This window comes from Zingiber officinale, chromosome 8B (assembly GCF_018446385.1).
Source record: "Zingiber officinale cultivar Zhangliang chromosome 8B, Zo_v1.1, whole genome shotgun sequence".
NCBI lineage: Eukaryota > Viridiplantae > Streptophyta > Magnoliopsida > Zingiberales > Zingiberaceae > Zingiber > Zingiber officinale.
This window is the reverse complement of record NC_056001.1, coordinates 49918180-49939693: the sequence shown is the minus strand read 5'-3', so window position 1 is coordinate 49939693 and position 21514 is coordinate 49918180. Positions and strand designations below refer to the sequence as shown.

The 21514-nt window shown below is 42.8% G+C and overlaps 1 protein-coding gene across 1 annotated transcript; it reads right to left on the bottom strand.

Moving 5' to 3' along the window:
• Positions 1–4867: 4867 nt before the first annotated feature.
• LOC122016596 (probable protein phosphatase 2C 4) lies at positions 4868–7678 on the bottom strand. The gene is made up of 4 exons (XM_042573951.1): positions 5823–7678; positions 5630–5743; positions 5272–5536; positions 4868–5173 (listed from the first exon to the last, which is right to left on the bottom strand). The coding sequence occupies exons 1-4, from the start codon at positions 7302–7304 to the stop codon at positions 5058–5060; spliced, it is 1977 nt and encodes a 658-aa protein (XP_042429885.1). The 5' UTR covers positions 7305–7678; the 3' UTR covers positions 4868–5057.
• Positions 7679–21514: the final 13836 nt, after the last annotated feature.

Here is a 21514-nt window from a genome sequence, read left to right as displayed (position 1 = left end):
CCCACTCGACGCCAAACTTCCTGGCCACTTACCCACTACTGGTGCCCTCCAGCCATCCGTCCCAACCCAAACTATAACTTAGACGGGACGGTAAACTCAAGGAGGGATCACAACCAATTACGGTTGGATCGCGATCATGATATGACCACAATTACAAGTGGTTCATCCCCTGATCCATTTCTTTATGGACCAGAGGATCTACCCCCAATGCTGACACTCCTTGACTTTAACTGACATGTCAACCGACCTCTTTAACTTTAACCCGACTTACCTTATTCGTCGCATCATCTACCAACTTAATTAAAAATTTTTAGTTCCCAGGGTATAGCACAGCTGGGGGCGCATTGTTTCATGGCCGAGAGGTTTAGAGTTTGATCCTCCGGATATCATTACCTAGGTTAGTATCTTGATCATGCATTTTTAACTGTGTACATATATTTACCTTCTTCCATATCTATAGGACCAACGCTATACATCTGTATTTATCTTTCTACATATCTATAGGACCAGTTACAGGAGGCGCTTATTTGACAGTTTCACATTTAATTAAAATTTTCTAAATTTAATCAAATATTTTTTAAAAAAAAAACACTATAAAATTATTCTCACAACTGGTAAATGACTATTATAAAATTGTAGCAGCCAATTAATGGTTGCAATTGCATTAAGTAATTTTGATAAGTTTAATTTTTTTTAATTAATTTGATAAACAATTTCTTTTATTAAAAAGTATTATATATATAGTTTTAACTACGTCGATTTTTTAAAAAATAATTTACTTTACCACGTTTTAGCCGTTATCAATCTTAAAATAAGAATATTTTTAATATGAGAAATATGCTAGATGCCATTTGATTTTTTTTTTTAAAAAAAATATGCTTTTGATGATTTATAAATAAGGGCGTCAGCATGATTTTTATCCAAATAAACAAAATGCAAAATAAGTGGAAAAAAAAGGAGATACATTTTAAAATGCAAAATAAACAAAATTCCTAAAGAAGTTTTTGATGCAATTATATTATAAGTGGCTGAGTTTGACCAATCAATTTCGATGTATTTGAAAAGAGATTAAGTTATAGTAATATTTTGTTCGTAATCGTAGATGAAGTGTATCAAATGTGCATATAATATTTAACAAATTACTACGGGCCATGGGTTGAAAAAAACCAAGTAGATATAAATTAATCGGCAATTGTTCAAAAAAAAATATTTAAATTATAAATTTTTCATTTTAACATATCACCGTGATATTTGAAATCATTTTAATATTGCATTTTTAAATAAGAGTACTATTTCGGTACTATAGATCCTAAAATTAGCTTCAATGTGGCTTTTGAAAAAATAAAAATTAGGTGTGTCTTTTAAAAATTCTATAAGTTTACCTACACTCTTTGGTCAATTGCTATAAATTAATCAAATACTTAAGTCCAATAAAAGTTAGTGACAAAAGGTCAATAAAATTTAGTGAATACCTAACACACAAAAAGTTCTACACAACTCCTAGTAGACAAAGGAAGTCTTAGAGGTGAGTACTCTTTGGATGTGAGTTTTTATGGGTGATAAGTATTCCACTTTTAGGATAGATATAGGCATCAGTGACAAAAGGTTGTATTTGGGTTCGAACCACTAATATCATGACTGGTGATTGCTTTTTATTCTTTGTGTTTGTTTGTTTCTTCTTTCCCTTGTGTTTATTCTTCAATTGTTCCTTCTTGACAAAGGAATTTTATACGAGTGACTTTCTAACGAAATGTTAGGTCGTAGAGTAGTATTAGAGAGAGGGTTTGAACCACGTTAAAATAACTTGTTAAAATTATCCTATTTTACATTTCACTTTTTTTTTAAAAAAAAAATATTTTAAAACTTATAAAATTTGTTTTGTCTTGATATGTATTCTTTCAAAATAAATAAAATTTAAAATTATATCGTTAATATATTTTAATTTATTTAGTATTTTTAAAATTTTATAAAATACTCTATATCATTTATCTCTTTGTTTTTTTTAAAAAATTTATTTATTTTATTTATAATTATTTATTTATTTATTTTTTAAAATCTATAATTTGCATAACACCTTTAAGCCTTTAACCAAAATTAATATATGAATTTAGTCATGTTAGATCTATTATTGGTTTGTAGAGTTGATTTGAAAATATTTATACTAAAAAACTTTCATTCAATTAATAGATATTCACTGGCAAATTAAAAAATACACCAGCACGCCATAGCAGTAGCACTATCATATCATGCCATACATCTGTTAGAGATGTCGACAAAAAAAATTATATGACCAAGAATATGAGGAAATATAAGTTTGTAATTGGAGTAAAGAAAAGTAAACAAATAAAAATGGAAACATAGATTTTTTTTTAATAAAAGATAAATATATATAATGATCTAATAAATATCCAAGGACTTGTATATGTATTTGTATTTTTTTTTAAGAAAAAAACCATCTCTATCAAAACTCATACCTTCAAACATATAGCAGTTCCTTGGCATTCATACCTCGTGAATCATGGACGTAATAAGCCTGTTCGACCCATTGCCGGAGACACCGGGAATATATTGAATTAAAAATTATAGGAATTCAAATTTAGACTTATCTCAATTAAGATGATTTAAGTTGATGATTTCAAACTGCTAAGCTGAGTTGTTGGGTTTTCCGAGTTGTCAAGTGCTCAAGCCGATCGTGTAGTTGTTTGTCGGATTACTAAGTGAACTTGTTTGAGCCCAAGTTGAAGTTGCTGATCAATATAGATCAAGTACTCTCGAGTGGTACGTGTGTGCTCTCGAGAGGCACACCCAATGCTCCTAAGTGAGACTTCAAGTACTCCCTAGTGTTGTGAGGTCTGAATGGCCCGAGTGTTCCTCAAGCTCGAGTAAGAAGTTGAGAGTGTAGCGCGAGTGGGTTGCATCGCCCGACTGCCAACTATTGAGTCAGATGAGTTCGAGTGGGTCGCCACTACTTGGGCACTGAGTGCTCGAGAGAGGAATGCTCTTGAGTGGGATGTTGAGTCCCGAGTGTCACGAGGCCCGAACGACCTGAGTACTTCCCGAGCCTAAGTAGGAAGAGTGCCAAGTGCCAAGTGCAACCTGAGCAAATTGCATCACCCGACTGTTGACTGTTGAGTCAGCCGAATTCGAGTGGGTCGCCACTGCTTGAGCGTCGAGTGATTGGGAGAGGAGTTTAGTTGGTCGAGAAGTGAGATCAAGTAACCCTGAGTCTTGAGTGCTTTCCAAGCTTGAGTGGGAATCGAGAAGTCACGTGTTTGACTATTGAGTGGGATAGTGAGATGTCAAGACCTGCGTTTAATGTACTTTTCTTAAAATAGATTCGCCCGCTCCAATGGTACTTTGAGGTTACGTTGAATGTCTATTTCCTAGGATACAATGACAAAACTAAACATTGGTTATTTGTAGCGAACTAGCTAATGCCCGTGTGTTATCGTCAGAAGAGCTCAAGCTCGATTCGAAGCTCGAAAAATTCAAAAATTTTAATTTGAGCTCGGTTTGAATTAGGGCTCGGGTTCGAGTTTGACTCGAAAGATTTGAATATGTTTACAAATTATTTGAATTATTGCTCGAAAATAGGTACTCGAAATGTTTAAAATTTATTTATTTAATATATATTTAATTAATAAAATATTAAGGATCACGAACTATCGAACAATATATTTTGGGCTCGAGTTTGACTCGAAAAAAATTTTGAACACGTTCGAGTTCGGCTTGAATTTAATAAATTCGAATACGAATAAATATTATTCGAACCAGTTCAAAAAAAAAAAACTCGTGAGCCGGATTAATTCATTTGCACCCCTAGTTACTACAATCTAGACGTTAAATTTACATCCCCTCCTACAAGTGTGCTCACGTTTAGAACTACATTTGTAATTACAAATCATCCTTAATGTCACTTAACTACGAGACTTGTGCTCTGTCTACTCTTAAACGCGGATGAGAAAAAACAAAGATGAATGACACAAAAATTGAAATGCTTTCCCTTTTTACCTGCGCAAAAAATAAAGGATGGATGAATTTCAAATCCATCAATTGATAATTTTTTATCTTTATTTTTCATCCTCTCAAAATGGGGCGGAAATGAGTGGATGGTAGCAAATGAGAAGCCTGCAATCTCAAAATCCCCTTGGCCTTCTCCTTCGACTCTTCACCAGAGCACTCACCTGCAACACCGAGTAAGCTTCCCCATCCCAGAGTCGATCCGGTCATCACCACCTCCTCTTCTACTTCTCTCCTGCCCCTCTACTTCTCCCCTCCTCCACCGCCAGTAACCACAACAGGGGCAGAGGATCCGGTGGCCCAGGTTGTGGCAATTTTGTAGAGGAAGCAACGACGGTGCAAACGAGGCCGGTGGAGAAAGAGATGACGTCGACGAAAAGGAGGAGGAGACGCGGGACTCGTGGGTGAGGTTGGAAATTGAGGCAATTGTGTAGAGGAAGCGACAGTTGAGGAGGAGGCAGTTTTGGAGATTTTGTAGAGGAAGCACCGGCTGTGCAAATGACGCTGGTGGAGAAAGAGACGACGTCGACGAGGAGGAGGAGGAGGCGCGAGACTAGCGGGTGCGGTTGGCAGTTGAGGCGATTTTGTAGAGGAAACGACAGTTGAGGAATGAGGAGACGGCACTTTTGGCAATTTTTTAGAGGAAGCGGCGGCGGTGCATACTCCTCGCCCATGACTTTCTCGAATTGACTTTTTTTTTTCTTCCCGACGTGCTGTAGCCTCTGGGGTTCCAACTGTGGCTAATGTATGCTATCAGATTAGTATCTTCTTCTTCTTGACGAGGGAGAGAGAGATGACCGAAAAAATAGTGGAATTGTAGTAGAAAATTTTACCAAGCGAATCGATCTGATTCAATATATGTATATATATATATATAGATAATCACAGAAGTTGAACTGGACTATACATGAACACCGAGTCTTCTCCTCCAAAGCTTCCTCCGGAATGCAACAATGGCTACTTGGAAAAACAAAAACAGAGAAGCTGTTAGCTCTCTGTGGTTCTCTATAATTTTACTCTCTCAGCTGCACCTTCATTTAGGCACAAGATCTCCATATTTGCCCTTCCAAAGAGATCACAATGATGGAAATATCATCATGGTATTGCCGTCGGTCACCTTGCGGAATCTCAAGCAATTCATGGAAATCCATCCCTGCGAAAGAACACCAACTTAAGTAACTCTGGTTCCACACCATTTCCCAGTCAATTTGTGTATCAGGAATTAAGCTATCTATCTATCTATCTATCTACCTGCTTTCTTTGCGGCACGAAAAAGGACTTCTTCAACCAGATGCTGAGCAGGATCCCCTTCAGGCGTTGTGGCAATGAACATTTCGAGTTGAGCGACTGCTTCTTCGTTAGTAAAATACTGGTAGAGTCCGTCAGAGGATAGTATCAAGAACTTGTCCTTGGGACCAAGCTTATGGTGGCATAAAAATGGATTGCAAGTGATGTATGGAGAGGATCCAACGTAGTCGACTCTGAACATCTCGAGCAGTGCATTGTTCCACTTGGGCTGAAGAGAAGGAATCTCTTAGAACATATATTTATTTGAAGCCTATGGCTGCGGAGGAATTTGGGAGAATTGCAGCTAGCGTTAATTGATTACCTGTTTCAGGAAGCCGGAGCCGAAGGCTCGTGTAACCTTCAATGATCCTTTCACGCGATCATTTGCGATCGCCGAGGAATCGTCAGGGTGCTCATTCTTGATCCTATGAACTTCCTGGGAGGTGAAAAAGCGATCGATGTTTGAGAAAAAAGAAAGAAAGAAAGTCGAAGAAGATGATCGACTGACTGAATACCTCTTCGATACAAGTGCTGTGTTCGACGGTCAGTTGCGTGGCTGATAAATTTGGGCACCCGTAAAATACTTCCACATCGCTTGCGATATCTTCGTTGATCTTGCGGAGATCCAGCTTGGGCTTCGCCGGCGAAATCGCAGTCCAGAAATCAGAATCCGACTTTTGTGCCAAAATCGCGCGGCTGTCCCCGACGTTCATCAGGTAGACGTCCTCCCCCTTTAGCAGCATCACCAGAACGCATGATCCCATCAACGCGAGCTCAGGGTTCTCGGTGATCATCTTGTCGGCGACGTCTAAGTAGTCTTCCTCCGTCTTCTTCAGAGCACGAGACAGAGCCTTGAGCACTTGAGAATGGTTGACCTCCCGATCCTTGCGCCGGCCCTCAGGATCCGAATTGTAGTGCTCCCTTTGCCACTCGCAAGTGTCGCTCTGCTCTCCGGCTCTGCAGCATCCGAATTCCGCGGGGTAAACAGGGACGGCGCCGAGCGGCTTGGAGAGGAGATGGGAAAGAGTGCCTTCTTGGTCGTCCCACAGCAGCCCCTTGAGCTCTCGGTGCACGGCGAAATAGAGATTCGAAAGGAGGTAATCGGTGGCGTCGGGACCGTTGAAGCCGTCGTAGATGCCTACGAAGAGCCAACCGTGCTCCTCCGAGACGACGACATGGATTCGGTCCTCCCCTGCTTTTCCCTGAGCCCACTCCAGGTTGCCTGCCGGTGAATCCGGCGAATCTGGCCGTGGAATTGGAACTCCCTCAGCCACCAAGGCGGGAACTTTGGGCGGCTTGATGGATCTTTCGGCTGGAACGGTGGAGGATATGGTGCGGGAGATGGCTTTGGTGAGGCCGCGGAGAAGGGAGGTGGCGGCTGCTAGGCGGCGGGGTCGGGAGAAGCTGTGGGAGATACTGCGGCGGAGCTGAGCGGGGATGGAAGGCGGATTTTCGACGGGGCCGGAGAAGAGAGCGGCGCGGTGATCAAGCGGCCCGGACATGAACCCGCGCTCGATGGGACCGGACATAAATCCTCTGTCCGCAGCGCCGGCGATAGGGCCGGAAAGCGGCCCGGAGAAGCGGGGAAACGGCTGGAGCGCGAAGGCGGAGAAGGACGTGGAGCTCTCGAAGGCAGCAGAGGCCGGGGCGCCGCATTCGCCGGCAGGGTCCACCAGGAGAGCTGCGGTGGAGAGCTGCGTGGACGGGTTTGCGCTCAAGGACGCGCCGGATATAGTACGGAAGGTGGTCGTCTCTTCCGAGTGGTGAACCTTGGATGATGCCGCAGCAGGGGCGACAGCGGCGGAAGAGGAGAATCCGCCGCCGCCGCCCCCGCCGCCGCAAGCCGAATCAGGACGAACGTAGCAGAACGAGTGACCAAAATACTCATCGTAGAAGTCGGAGGTATCTGCCACGTGTCGGAGACGGCGGCGGCCGCCGCAAGGGGGCCTGCCGCAACAGCAGGAGAAACAGGTCAACCTCGCGCAGCAGTTTCCCATCTCGCGAAATCCGAAACGAAGAGCGCCGGCCGGAGGAGGAGGAGAAGGTAAAGGAGGCGGATAGTGGATGGTGAGTGAGCGAGAAAGAAAAAGGATTAGGTGGTGGTGTGCGTGATCGAAAGAGAGAGAGAGAGAGAGGAGGAGGAGAGTTGACTTAACTGCATGTGGTAGTGGTGGTGGTGGTGGGGCAGTCGAAATCTTTGGAGAAAATCTCGTCGAGGAGTTGACTACGAGTGCTGGTTCCGCAAACCAAAGTCTCGGGTTAGGAATTAAAAGAATCGGCAGGGCAGTCAATGGCGCGATGTCAACGACGGTTTTGCCTCCCCCGAAATGGACGAAGATCTGTCGCAGTCGCAGGCGACTAATGATCTTCTGACACGTCGCGCAAAGGAAATCTTACCCCTCACTGTACTCGACATATGGAAGTAAAATTTTACTGTGCTCCAACGACACCGAAAAGGACTCGCGGCCTTCGCAATCCTCAGGCTATTTATTCATCACACTGAAATAACAATAGTTTTTTTAATATTATTTTAATTTTTTAAAATAAAAATAATAATCAAGGATGCTATTTAATTTTTACCCTTCTTTTAATACGGACGACAGAAAGCGCAGATCATTAATACTTTTGGGTGGCGAGTTAAGTGCAGCGCAGTGCAGTGATAGTTAAGCTAACAAGCTAGATGGAATTGAAGAGGATCAGTTGAAAGGTCAGAGGATGGATAATAGAGGTGAGTAAAATCTCAGTTAAGTCCAACAACAATCGATTGCTATATCATATTGCTAAAAAAATTTAATTAATTTTATAAACTTTATTCGTTCAATTTTGATGATAAAATTCAATGGATTCAATTTGTCTTAAAAAAAAAAATTAATTTGTTCGATTTTAATTTAATCTATTCGGTCAGTGACCATAGAATAGATGGTGGAGAGGAATGAAGGAGGAGCATAGCATTATAAATATATGTCTGGCCTGGCGTCCATTTGAATTCCATTCCATTTAAAAAGCGAGGGGTATGAGTGGTTTGGTCTGAGGGCGGACAGCTATCTGAGTGGGAGGAGTGGGATGCCGGACGTGATGCGAGTGTGTGTTGCACCTTATGAAACTTTTGACCAGTGCCCGTGAGGGGGATAAAAGTGGATATGAAAGATACGAGTGGTGTATATAGAGGTGGAGTGCGAGTGTGTCGTCTTCTCCTTCATCATATATTAATTTTAATGGGGTAAAAATTAAAGGGACCACCTTGTTATTACTTTTGTGAAGAGGGTATTATTCTTTGTCCGCATTGATCTCAAAAGAGATATGTGCTCTCGTAGTCACTGATGATCTCGTGCCCTTTTCCTTTCTCGTTTGTATTTTTATACTCTTTTTTCTCCCGTCTATTAAGATAGTTTTTATTTTTTATATAACATAATTTTCTAAAAGAAAAATATTTAAATCTTATTTTTTTTAAAAAAAAAACATGATGTGTTATATGATATTGAAGATTTAAATTTGTTTTCAAAATTAAAATTTTTAAAAGAAATAATAAACCCATAATTAAAAACAACACTTACTAAACCTTATAAAAACATTATTTTAACTTAAAAAAACTACTAGCAATACTTATTAGTATAATTTCAACTATTTTTTTTAAAAAAATTAAAATTAAAAATTCAATTAGTAATTTTGCATCTTAAAAAGTTAGAAAATTAACTTAAATATAAACATGTATTTTTTTTAAAAAAATATTAATCTTTTAAAAAATATTGAATATTTAAATATTTTTTACCTAGGCTTCAACTGTTGATGCAACCTTAGGTCAGGGTTGACCGGGTTGACCCGACTCGAGTTGACTTGACTCGAGGTATATTTTGATGTTTGACGAGAATAGAAAAGTTGTATCTTGATGTTTGACAAGAATACAAACTTGGGAGATTGTGGGTGTAACCTTTGGTCAAGGTTGACCTGGTTGACCAGACTTGAGTTGACCTGATTCGGGTAAAGTCCAAGTATGGAGACTTGACACGGAAAAGTCCAAGCAGGGAGCTTGGCACGGGAAAAGTCCAAGTATGGAGACTTGGCACGGAAAAGTCCAAGCAGGGAGCTTGGCACGGGAAAAGTCCAAGCAGGGAGCTTGGCACGGGAAAAGTCCAAGTATGGAGACTTGGCACGGAAAAGTCCAAGCAGGGAGCTTGGCACGGGAAAAGTCCAAAGTATGGAAGCTTGGCATGGGAAGTCGGAGAGGGCTCGGCACTGCTTCTCCGGACCAGTCGAGAGGGCTCGGAGCCTGCTCTGGACCGACGAAGTCGGAGAGGGCTCGGCACTGCCTCCGAACTAGGTCGAGAGGGCTGGAGCTCGCTCTCTAAACCAGATGAGGAAGCCTGAGAGGGCTCGGTGGCTCGCCTCCGGACTAGGTCAGAGGGGGCTCAGTTCTCTGGACCGAACGTGGAAGCCGGAGAGGGCTCAGTGGCTCGTTCTCCGCACTAGGTCGAGAGGGCCTGTGAGCTCGCTCTCTAGACCGGAAGGCTTTAGGGGTTTAGGTCGAAGTTTATATGGATCGGTCCGGTGACCGATCCAGGATACTGATTGTCGGATCGGCCGGTGACCGATCGCAACCAAATGTAATGTTTCGTGTTAACCGACGGTCCAGACCGATCGTAGCGATGGACTTCAGAGAGCGATAGAGGGGATCGGTCGTGGACCGATCCATTTATAGTCCGATCGGTCCACGCATCGATCAGATTGCCAACTCTCGCGAGAGTTGGTTGATCGGCCTAGGGACCGATCGCTTAGCCTGATCGGTCCACGCATCGATCAGAGTCTCACCGATCAGCCCGATCGGTCGTGCCCAGCCATTGCGACACAACGGCCAGATTTCATTGCTCTTTGTCTTCTTCACAGTGTGCAGGATATATATCGAGGTCGAGGGCCTCTACAGTAACTCTTCTTCTTGTTCCTCACTCTTGCGATCTGAGCTTTGCTGAGCTCTGTGTTTCTGAAGCTTCGTGTGAGCTTCCCTCAGCTGGTTTGCTGATCAGTTGCTGCTGGCATCGTGAAGTTGTTGCTTCATCGAACTCCAGTCGAGAAGAAGGCAAGCAAACTTGGTAGAGTGTATTTACATTCATATTATCCATTGTTTCTTGCTTTATTTCTTGTACTCCTTTATTGCTGTTGCAAAAGAGATTGTGGCGAGGTTTCTTCTCCCAGAAGGAGTTTTTATTAGCCGATTTTTCGGGGTCTCATCCACCGACGGATTGATAGGATTCGTCCACCTTACGGACACGCCGAGGAGTAGGAGTATCATCTCCGAACCTCGTTACATCATCGTGTTTGAGGTTTGATCTTCTCCACTTTCGTTTCTACATTGTATTTCCGCTGCGCTAACCTAAATTGTAGGAAGAAACGATAATTTGAGGTCGGCTATTAACACCCCCCTCTCTAGCCGCTATCCGAAGGTCCTAACAAGTGGTATCAGAGCGAGGTTGCTCTTCGTCGGATTAACACCCGGGGGAGCACAAACTAGAGAATGGATCTACTTGGAGAAGACATCACGATTCCACCCTTCTACGATCGCAACGACTTCGCGTATTGGAAGGTAAGAATGAAGTATATATTTTCTTATGACTAACCTAGTGAATTGGAATTGTGTACGAGTAGGTTTTACTCCTCCGGTGGATAAAAAGGGAGAACCTCTCGAGAAGAAGAAGTGGACGAAGGAACAAATCCACCAATCCACAATCAACGACGAGGTAACGAAAATCCTTGAATTTTCATTACCTAATGATATCTTGTGTAAGATAGGTGGATACAACGATGCCAAGGAGTTGTGGAACAACTTGACTAAGTTCCATGAGGAGAGCTCCAATTCAAGTCATGAAGAGGAGTCAAGTGAGCCAAGTAGCTCACATCATGGAGGTATGGAATTAGAAGTTGAGGGCTACTCAACATCTAAGGAAGAAGAGGAGGAGAGTTCTTCATCAAGATTGGTGCAAGAAGAAGCCTCTACCTCCGGAAGGGATGAAGAAGAGAGCGTATATCCATCCTCAACCCTAGGTAACTCAAGCAACTTAATTTCAAATAAATTACATATAATGTGCTTTGAGTGTAGGGAATATGGGCATTACAAGAGTAAATGTCCAAAGAGGATTAGGAAGACTCCACCGGCGCCAAGGGTCATTAGGAGGGTTGCTAGGGAAGTCATGCCTAGTGAATATTTAGTGAACCCAATGAGCTCAAATAGGTTTTGGGTTCCTAGGAGCGTGATTCCATCACGCTAGATGAGTTAGGGTGTGCCAACCTTAATTGGATAGGTAGTTAACCTAATCATGGCAAAAGGTGGCATTTTAGGAATTTTCAAGGTGTAATCAAGCCTTGAAAATGAAATTTAAAATTTTACTCATTCCTAAGGTGATTAGGATGTGCCAACCACACTTGAGGAATTTTCTAGGGTCAATTTAATTGGCACATAGTGATCTAAAAATCTTTAGTATATGATTTTAGATCTATTACACTTAGGAATATAGAATTTATGGTAAAATGATCAAAATTATCAAAAATGGCAACTAAAGCTAGAATTAGGTATTTTCTATACCTTTATATGTTATTTGCCATATATTGTTTGCCATATGCCATGTCATGACATCATATCTAATTTACTATCATTTGAAATGTCATGATAATGCTTAAGTTAGTTATATGTCATGTCTTATTTAAGTTTCATACTTTATGCCATGACATCATGACATTGGCACATGTTTCCACTTATGATATTATTTTATGCCATGTCATCATCTTTTGCATGTATGATCAATTAAATTGATTTAAGGATAAAAACACAATTTGATATGGAGATCAAATTGTTGTTTAGAAAATGCATGAGAACTTAGCTTAAGATGACCTAAACCCATATCTCACATCAAAATTGACTTGGATGTGTTTGATACACCTTAGATGTGTGTGAGATATTAGGATTATGAGTTAGGATCAAGGTGCATAGTTCTTGTACCTAGATGAGCCTAATTCGAAATTGAGGATCATAGGAAAAACTTGTGTACAAGTCATGTACATTTAGTCCTAAGATTGTGGTCCTAAATTGAATGGTTTAAAATCATTTCAAAATTGATTTGAAAAACCTTGATGAAGCTTTTCTAGTGATAGCATTCATCATTGAGCAAGTTGATACAAAGATGGATTAACCTTGAGCTATTTCAAAGTCTTTCGAAGTTTGTATCAAGATTTAAAAATGGAAGTTATTTTCATAGAAAACTATTTTTCCATGATAATACATGTTATGAGGAATGTATCCTCAAAATTTTACAATTTTTGGAATTTTCTGTGAATTTTTAGGGGTTTCTGAATTTCGGGAGAAAAATCAGAAATTCCTATCAGAGCTTTGTGGACCAATCAGAGGGGATGCTGATCGGTCCAGGGAGGTCTGGATCGGTCACTGGACCGATCCAGGTAAGTGTGGATCGGTCTGGTGACCGATCCAGTAAAGGGTTGAGCGTGCCAAAATGCTGATTTTTGACTGATTGTCTGAAATTTCAGCTGGAAGTTGGTATTTTAGATTTCTAAAGGATTGAAACTCTCCAAGACATTGTTGGTGCAATGGTCAAGGGGGAGTTGACCTTTAGGGGGAGTTTTACCTATTAGTCAAGCAGGAGTTGACTTTTAGGGGGAGTTTTTACTCGTCAAGATGAGTGATATGGGATGGTCACTATGTTGATTGTTGTATTTAGTATCAAGGGGGAAATTAAGGGTTTCAATGAAAGGTATGGGACTTTCATTAGGAAGAAACTCTTGACCTTGATTCACTCTTTTTGATGTGTGTCAAAAAGGGGGAGAATGTTTAGAAAATGTTCAAGGAAGAACATTGTAGTTTGGGGAGAATGTTCAAGGAAGAACATTGATTGGAGAACTATTGGAAAACCTAAGTTAGGTTATCGGGTTAATCTAACTTGATTATGGTTTTTGTCAAACATCAAAAAAGGGGAGATTGTTGATGCAACCTTAGGTCAGGGTTGACTTGGTTGACCCGACTCGAGTTGACCTGACTCGAGGTGTATTTTGATGTTTGACGAGAATAGAAAAGTTGTATCTTGATGTTTGACAAGAATACAAACTTGGGAGATTGTGGGTGCAACCTTTGGTCAAGGTTGACCTGGTTGACCCGACTTGAGTTGACCTGATTCGGGTAAAGTCCAAGTATGGAGACTTGGCACGGAAAAGTCCAAGCAGGGAGCTTGGCACGGGAAAAGTCCAAAGTATGGAAGCTTGGCATGGGAAGTCGGAGAGGGCTCGCAGCTGTTCTCCCGACCAGTCGAGAGGGCTGGAGCCTGCTCTGGACCGCACAAGTCGGAGAGGGCTCGCACTGTCTCCGAACTAGGTCCGAGAGGGCCCGGGAGCTCGCTCTGGACCAGATGAGGAAGTCGGAGAGGGCTCGGTAGCTCGCTCTCCTGACTAGGCCGAGAGGGCTCGGTAGCTCGCTCTCCGGACCGGACGGGAGAGGGTTCGAGCTGCCTCCTGACCAGGCCGAGAGGCCCTGGAGCTCGCTCTAGACCGGACGAAGTCGGAGAGGGCTTGTAGCTCTGCTCCTGACTAGGTCGAGAGGGCCTGGAGCCTGCCTCCGGACCGGAGGAAGTCGGAGAGGGCTCGGTAGCTCGCTCTCCTGACTAGGTCGGAGAGGGCGGGAGCTCGTCTCTGGACCGGATGAAGTCGAGAGGGCTCGGCTTGGCTCGCGAAGTCGAGAGGGCTCGGTAGCTCGCTCCGGACCGAACGTGGAGAGGGCCTTGCAGCTCGCTTCTCCGCATCAGGTCGAGAGGGCTCGAGCTCGCTCTCTAGACCGGAAGGCTTTAGGTTTAGGGCCGAAGTTTATATTGGATCGGTCCGTGACCGATCCAAAGGATACTGATTGTCCGGATCGGTCGGTGACCGATCGAACCAAACGTAATGTTTCGTGGGTTAATCGATCGGCTCAAGACCGATCGAAGCGACGGACTTCAGAGAGCGATAGGAGGGGATCGGTCCGTGGACCGATCCATTTATAGTCCGATCGGTCCACAAACCGATCAGATTAAGCCAACTCTCGTGAGAGTTGGTTGATCGGCCGGGGACCGATCGCTTAGCCCGATCGGTCCACGCATCGATCAGAGTTCCTGCACCGATCAGGTTGGAGTCTGATCGGTCCAGGCCTAGCCGTTGCGACACAAGGGCTAGATTTCTGTGTTGCTCTTTGTCTTCTTCACAGGTGCAGCAGGTGCAGGATATATATCGAGGTCGAGGGCCTCTACAGTAACTCTTCTTCTTGTTCCTCACTCTTGCGATCTGAGCTTTGCTGAGCTCTGTGTTTCTGAAGCTTCGTGTGAGCTTCCCTCAGCTGGTTTGCTGATCAGTTAATGCTGGCATCGTGAAGTTGTTGCTTCATTGAACTCCAGTCGAGAAGAAGGCAAGCAAACTTGGTAGAGTGTTTTTACATTCATATTATCCATTGTTTCTTGCTTTATTTCTTGTACTCCTTTATTGCTGTTGCAAAAGAGATTGTGGCGAGGTTTCTTCACCCAGAACGAGTTTTTATTAGCCGATTTTCCGGGGTCTCATCCACCGACGGATTGATAGGATTCGTCCACCTTACGGACACGCCGAGGAGTAGGAGTATCATCTCCGAACCTCGTTACATCATCGTGTTTGAGGTTTGATCTTCTCCACTTTCGTTTCTACATTGTATTTCCGCTGCGCTAACCTAAATTGTAGGAAGAAACGATAATTTGAGGTCGGCTATTCACACCCCCCTCTCTAGCCGCTATCCGAAGGTCCTAACATCAACAACTATTGAGATGACCTGACTCAAATAAAAATATTTTTTTTTGGATAAGAAATATACTAGGCTGTTATTTTGAATTTCTTTTTTTGAAAAAGGATGTTTTTTTTTATGACAATAATAATAGAAGGTATCATTGTGATTTTTGTCCTATTTTAATTGTTCATGAGTTATGATTTAGTCAGTTCGGTCTAGTGGTTAGCGCATGAGGTGTTGTCATCATGATGTCTAGAGTTTGAATCTCGGCACAGCTGAGGTAAATGTCTCCCTTATGTGCTAGTCACTATTCCAAAGCTAGTAGTCGCCCGTGATTTATCTCCTCCGTGTTGACCTGGGACGGGTTGACGGGGACGCTAGGGACGAACGTATTCTCCTTTTGTCATCATAAGTTATGATTTAGTCAAGAATTTCTATTTATAATTCAATCCATCTAAAAGGAAAAAAAATTCAAATTTAAAGAGGAATCATGGTTACCTCAAATAATTTACAAAACATAATTGTTAGGTAATATCCGTCCGCGGGAGTTAGTGTTGAATTGTTGATTATTGTGGTTTGAGGATTACTAGTATTGGATTATTACTCATGAATCATTTCGGTAGATCTTCAAGTGTTTATATCTCTCCCGACTATAAAGTTAGTCAAGGATAGGTCATTTTCTCTATCAGAGATAGAGTCATCTTCAAATTTTTCTCTTTTTTTTTTTTTTTGGATAGAATCACCTCAAAAGATTTTTCTCTATTAGGGACAAAGTCGCCTCTAAATTTTTCTCCATATCAAACAAAGTCAGCTCCTAATTTTCTTCTGTCTCAGATGAAGTCGTCTCAATTTTTTTTCCCTGTTAGGATAGAGTCGCTAACAAAAATTTTTCTATTGAAGATAGAGTCTCCTATAAAATTTCCTTCGTATCAGACATATATAGTCACCTTAAGTTCGATTGTATTAAAATAATTATGAACATAATCAGTATCTTCTTCCCTCCGACGCTTAGTTAGTTCAACCTAATCAAGCCAGTTGCTACATCCTGTTGTCCTCCATACTCTAATCGAGTCGCACGCTACAGCTCCTCGATTAATCTTGGAGGCGTGACTCATAATATTGTCGGTATCTAACCCATACTAGGTTAGCAAGATGCACCTACATGGCTCCATCTCAAGCTAGCCAAGTCACTATACTGAGCTAAGCAACCTATTGCCAAGCCTAAGCTCGAGCGAGAGCAACCCAAGTGGGTTGTGTTCCTGTTTGCCCGAATCTGAGTGGGTTACAAGCTAAGCGCTAATCTTTCGAGCATTAATCGCTCGAGCTCTTGAGTGTTGGTGCAATTTTTCTTGGGTCAAGGTTAACTAAGCTCGAATTGGCTCGAGCTTCAGTTTCGATGTTTGGACAATATATGAATGAGAAGTCAAGTAGATCAAGGTTGACTGGAGATTTGACTGACAAAGTCCTAACTAGAAGTTAAGCAAAAATAAAGTCCTAGTGGACTAGCAAACCTAATTGGGAACTAGGTTAAGTCGAAGGTGGGTTAGCTGGGAGCTAAATACTTGTCACAAGAGAAGTCCTAGTGAGATTAGGCAAACCTAGTTGGGAACTAGGTTAACTCTAAGGTGAGTTAGTTGGGAGTTAAACACTTGGCATAAGTGAAGTCCTAGTAGAACTAGACAAATCTAGTTAGGAACTAGGTTAAGTCTAAGCTAGGTTAACTGGGAGCTAAGACTTGGCACGAGAGAAGTCTTAATTGGAAACTAGATAAGGGAAGTTCAAGTGGATCAAGGAAGATCACACATTGACAAAGAAAAGCACTAACTGAGATTAGGCATGGTGAAAGTCTACTGAGTAACTAGTCCTAACTGAATTTAGGTAAGAGAAAACTTAAGTGGGCTTAGGAGGACCACACTTGGTGATCGAAAGTACAATAAGAAGATGGCAAAGAGAAAGTCAAAGTGGATTGTGTTAGGATCCTTCGTACGGCTAGAGAGGGGGGTGTGAATAGCCGACCCCAAATCTCTCTGTGTTTCTTCCTACAATTCGTTAGTGCAGCGGAAAATACAAATAAACGAAAGAGAAGAAAACCAAACCTTAACACGAGGATGTAACGAGGTTCGGAGATTAGGGCTCCTACTCCTCGGCGTGTCCGTAAGGTGGACGAGTCCAGTCAATCCGTCGGTGGATGAGTACCCGGAGAACCGGCTAATACAATATACTCCTTGTGGGTGGAGAAACCTCGCCACAAACGTTTGCAACAGCAAAGCAAACAAAGAGTACAAGAACAAAGAGTAAGCAAGAAATACAATAAGAATACACAAGCACTCTACCAATCTTGCTTTCTCGTCGACTGGAGTCCGGATCCAAGCGCCTACAACAGCAGGTGACCCAGCCAAGGGAAGCTCACGCTAAGCTTTGGACGAGCTCAACAAAACTCAAGCACAGTACAACAGGAAGGAGGAAGAAGAGTTGTCCCACGTAAGATGCCTCGATCCTTTTATACCGCCAAGAAGACAATGAAAACTAGCCGCTGCGCAACGGAACTCGATCGGCCGCACCGATCGTGGAGGAAGTGGATCGTCACCGACGGTCCGTGGACCGATCAGAGGTCCGATCGGTCCACGGATCGATCGGCGCTTTCTCCGAACTCCGCTATCGTGCTTTGATCGGTCGTGGGGACCGATCAGGCCGATCGGCCCTGTGCTGATCGGACGGCTCCACAGTTGCCACTGCGTGGAATCTGATCGGTCCCGGACCGATCCCACTCGCCCCTGATCGGTCCCGGACCGATCAGGGCTCCGATCGGTCCCGCACCGACCGCAAGCCCACGTAACCATGATCGCTTGTTGGTTATCCGATCGGTCACCGCACCGATCGATACCAATCAGACACCGATCGGTCTGCAGATCGATCCGAGCTTGGTTTTGCCCAAACCAAGTCCCAAGTCTCCTGAGCCAACATCCGGTCAACTTGACTGTTGGTATATCATGCTTAGCATCCGGCCACCCTTGACCGCTAAGACTCTCCACCAAGTGTCCGGTCAATCCCTTCGACCTACTTGGACTTTTCCACACCGGATGTCCGATCATCCCCGATCCATCTGGATTTTCTTCTTCGTGCCAAGTATCCGATCACCCTCGACCTACTTGGACTTTTCAACACCGTAAGTCCGATCATCCCCGATCCATCCGGATTTTCCAACACGAAGTCCGATCATCCCCGATCCATCTGGATTTTCCCTTGCTCGGTTTCACTCACCAGGACTTTCCAACCGCCTAACATCCCAGTTAGGACTTTCCCTTGCCCGGCTTCACTCACTGTGACTTTCCACACCGCCTAACATCCCGCTTAGGACTTTCCCACCGCTGCTCCACTCACCGGACTTTCCACACCGCCTAACATCCCGCTTAGGACTTTCCCACCGCTCGCTCCACTCACCAGACTTTCCACACCGCCTAACATCCCGCTTAGGACTTTCCCACGCCAAGCTCCTCGCTGACTTTTCCAAAGCAAGTCTCCATACTTGGACTTTTCCAGTGCCAAGTCTCCATACTTGGACTTTTCCGTTGCCAAGTCTCCATACTTGGACTTTTTCCGAATCAGGTCAACCAGGTCAACCTTGACCTACGGTTGCACCTACAATCCCCCAAACATCTATTCTTGTCTCACATCAAGAATAGAACTCTCTCACGAGTGTCAAACATCAACATGCAACTCAACTAGGTCAACCTTGACCTAAAGTTGCATCAACAATCTTCCCAAGTCAAACATCAAAATACAACTCGAGTCAAGTCAACTCGAGTCGGGTCAACCTTGACCTAAGGTTGCACCAACAGATTGAAGGTTGACCGAACACTTGATGGGGAAGTCACAATAAGTATGATTGATCGGATGTTGGGAAAGAGAATCCTAGACTTTGATCAAGTAAGTTAGGGTAGGCAATCTATTAGGGCAATTGACTTGACCTAAGCTAATCGATTAGGGTAATTGATTAAAAGGTCCTCGTGAGAACACAAAGTGGGTCCGAATCGATTGATCAATCGATTAGGGTTATTTTCTATAAGAGGCTTCTCTGCCTTCATCAAAGGAGATATTTTTAGTGGAACTTTGTAACCGCCTTGGATTAACAACCACCTAGGTTGTAACCAAGTAAAAATCCTAGTCTCTTATTTTTAAGTTGCTATTTATTATATCATATTTGGTTAACTAATATTGTATCCTTGCTAAAACTAGCTCGAGATTCTTCTAACTTATTTCACCCCCCCTCTTATCGGTATATCTGCCCCAACAAGTGGTATCAGAGCCCAACCGTTTTAGAAGGACTAACCACCGACTGAAGCACAAAGATGATGGTTGGACCCAACATCTACCCGCCTAAGTTTGTTATGTGAAAGAAACTATTGGAACCTTAATGCTCGTCTAGAGGGGGGGGTGAATAACCGATCACCCACGTTGTTCGCTTCCTACACTTGTTAGTGCAGCGGAAATACAAAACAACAAGTATGAAAGCTAAAGACTATGAAGAAATACAAACAAACCGCTAACATGTTCATAATGTGGTTCGGAGATTAGGGATCCTACTCCATGACTGCCCGTAAGGTGGATAATCCTAATCCGCCGGTGGATGACTCTCTGGAAAATCCAGGTTAACTCAAGTAGCTTCTTGTGGGTGAAGAAATCTCGCCACAACCTCGTACAAGCACACTTTATCACACAAGAGTTTGGAAGACTTTAATAGACTTTAACCAACTCTATTTCATCAATCATGGTCGCCCACCCCGAACTCTATTAAATCGAGCTTAGGAGAAAACACAAGTTGTGTTTCCCTCCACCAGTTGACTAGTAAAGTCACCAAACGACTGACCTCTATGAAAAAATTGACCGTTACACCCTAATGACTCGATACGAGTCGACTGACATATTTAGCAGACAACTGCTATAGCAATTACTACAGTAACTGTCAACTGGTAAAGCCGCCAAACAACTAGCCTCTATAAAAAAAATTGACCATTACACCCTAACGACTCGATACGAGTCGACTGACATATTTACCAGTCAACTGCTATAGCAATTACTACAATAACTGCTAGAATACCCGTTAATTGCTATGGTACTAGTTGACTGCTATAGTGTCAGCCAGCTGGCTACAGTATCAATAGATTGGTTTTCACAATCATTGGGCACAAAAACATTTTAAACCCTAAACCTAGGATTTTACATTGAGTACAATATCTCATGCACTTATCCTTGTCCGCACAACCTCGACCTTACCTTCTAGCCTAATTCATCAACCTTGCATCCCTTGAATGCTTCTCCATCCTTCATGCCTTGACTTCAAGAGTTTCTTTTGGCCTTGTTCTTTGTTGTCGGGTCTTCCATTGCCAAGAGACTCCTTACCTACGGGACTTTATCCTTTGCCAAGAGCTCCTCGCTCTAGGGCTTCAACCTTGCCAGTCACACTTGGACTTACGTTCTCAAGACTATATACTTGGACTTACGTTGCCAAGACTACATACTTGGGCTTACATCGCCAAGATTCCACTTAAACATTCACCATTGCCAAGATCACACTTGGACTTTTCCTTGTTGCAGATGCATCCTGCATATTCACAACCCATATCAAATACAACAACAAATCTAATTTAAATATTTACCCAAATATCAAAACTTAGGGTCACATAGATTGCTCCAACAGAAACGGATGGAGGTATTTTTTAAAATAGATTTTAAATTACTTTTAATAATTAAATATGATTTTTAGTTCCCAAGGACCAACAAGGAGCTAAAAAAGAGGAATACCAGTGGACCAGAAAAGAATAAGCCGACTTCATAGCGAAGGGCGGGCCGAGTTCCACCTGTTGAACGTAATTTTACCCTACGAATTTAGTTGAATCGGAGCTTACGAATTAGCAAAAGAACTTTGGGAGAAGTTCTTGGAGCTACACGAAGGAACATCCGAAGCAAAGCTCGTGAGATGGGACCTGCTCCGGAACCAAATCAGCAACCTCCGGATGGAAAAGGGTAAAATGGTTGCTCATCTACATGGAAGAATCAAGGAGCTAATCACCGAATTAACGAATCTCGGAGAAATGGTAACTAATCGGGACTCACAAAGGTATGCTTTAAATGCATTCTCGAGAACACAGGAATGGACATCTATAGTAGACTCCTATTATATCTCCAAAGATCTCGAGATAAGTACACTAGAAAATCTTTTTTCTACATTTGAATTACATGAGTCTTGGTGTGTAGGACAAAGAAAGGGGCCAAATTAGAACCTAACACTATAAGCCCAGAAGAGCGGACCGGATTCAGACTCATCGATTGACGAAGATGAAGCAGCCTTCATGGTAAGAAAATTCTCTAAGTATTTTAAATCTGACAAATTTAACAAGTCACAAGCTAAGAAGTTTATTTTGGGAAAACAGAAAG

Excerpts from the sequence above, each read along its gene's own strand:
- LOC122016596 (XM_042573951.1), bottom strand. The coding sequence starts at position 7,304 with ATGGGAAACTGCTGCGCGAGGTTGACCTGTTTCTCCTGCTGTTGCGGC. Across the intron at positions 5,744-5,822 it reads ACAGCACTTGTATCGAAGAG|GAAGTTCATAGGATCAAGAA; the intron begins GTATTCAGTCAG and ends TTCACCTCCCAG. Across the intron at positions 5,537-5,629 it reads GCTCCGGCTTCCTGAAACAG|CCCAAGTGGAACAATGCACT; the intron begins GTAATCAATTAA and ends CCTTCTCTTCAG.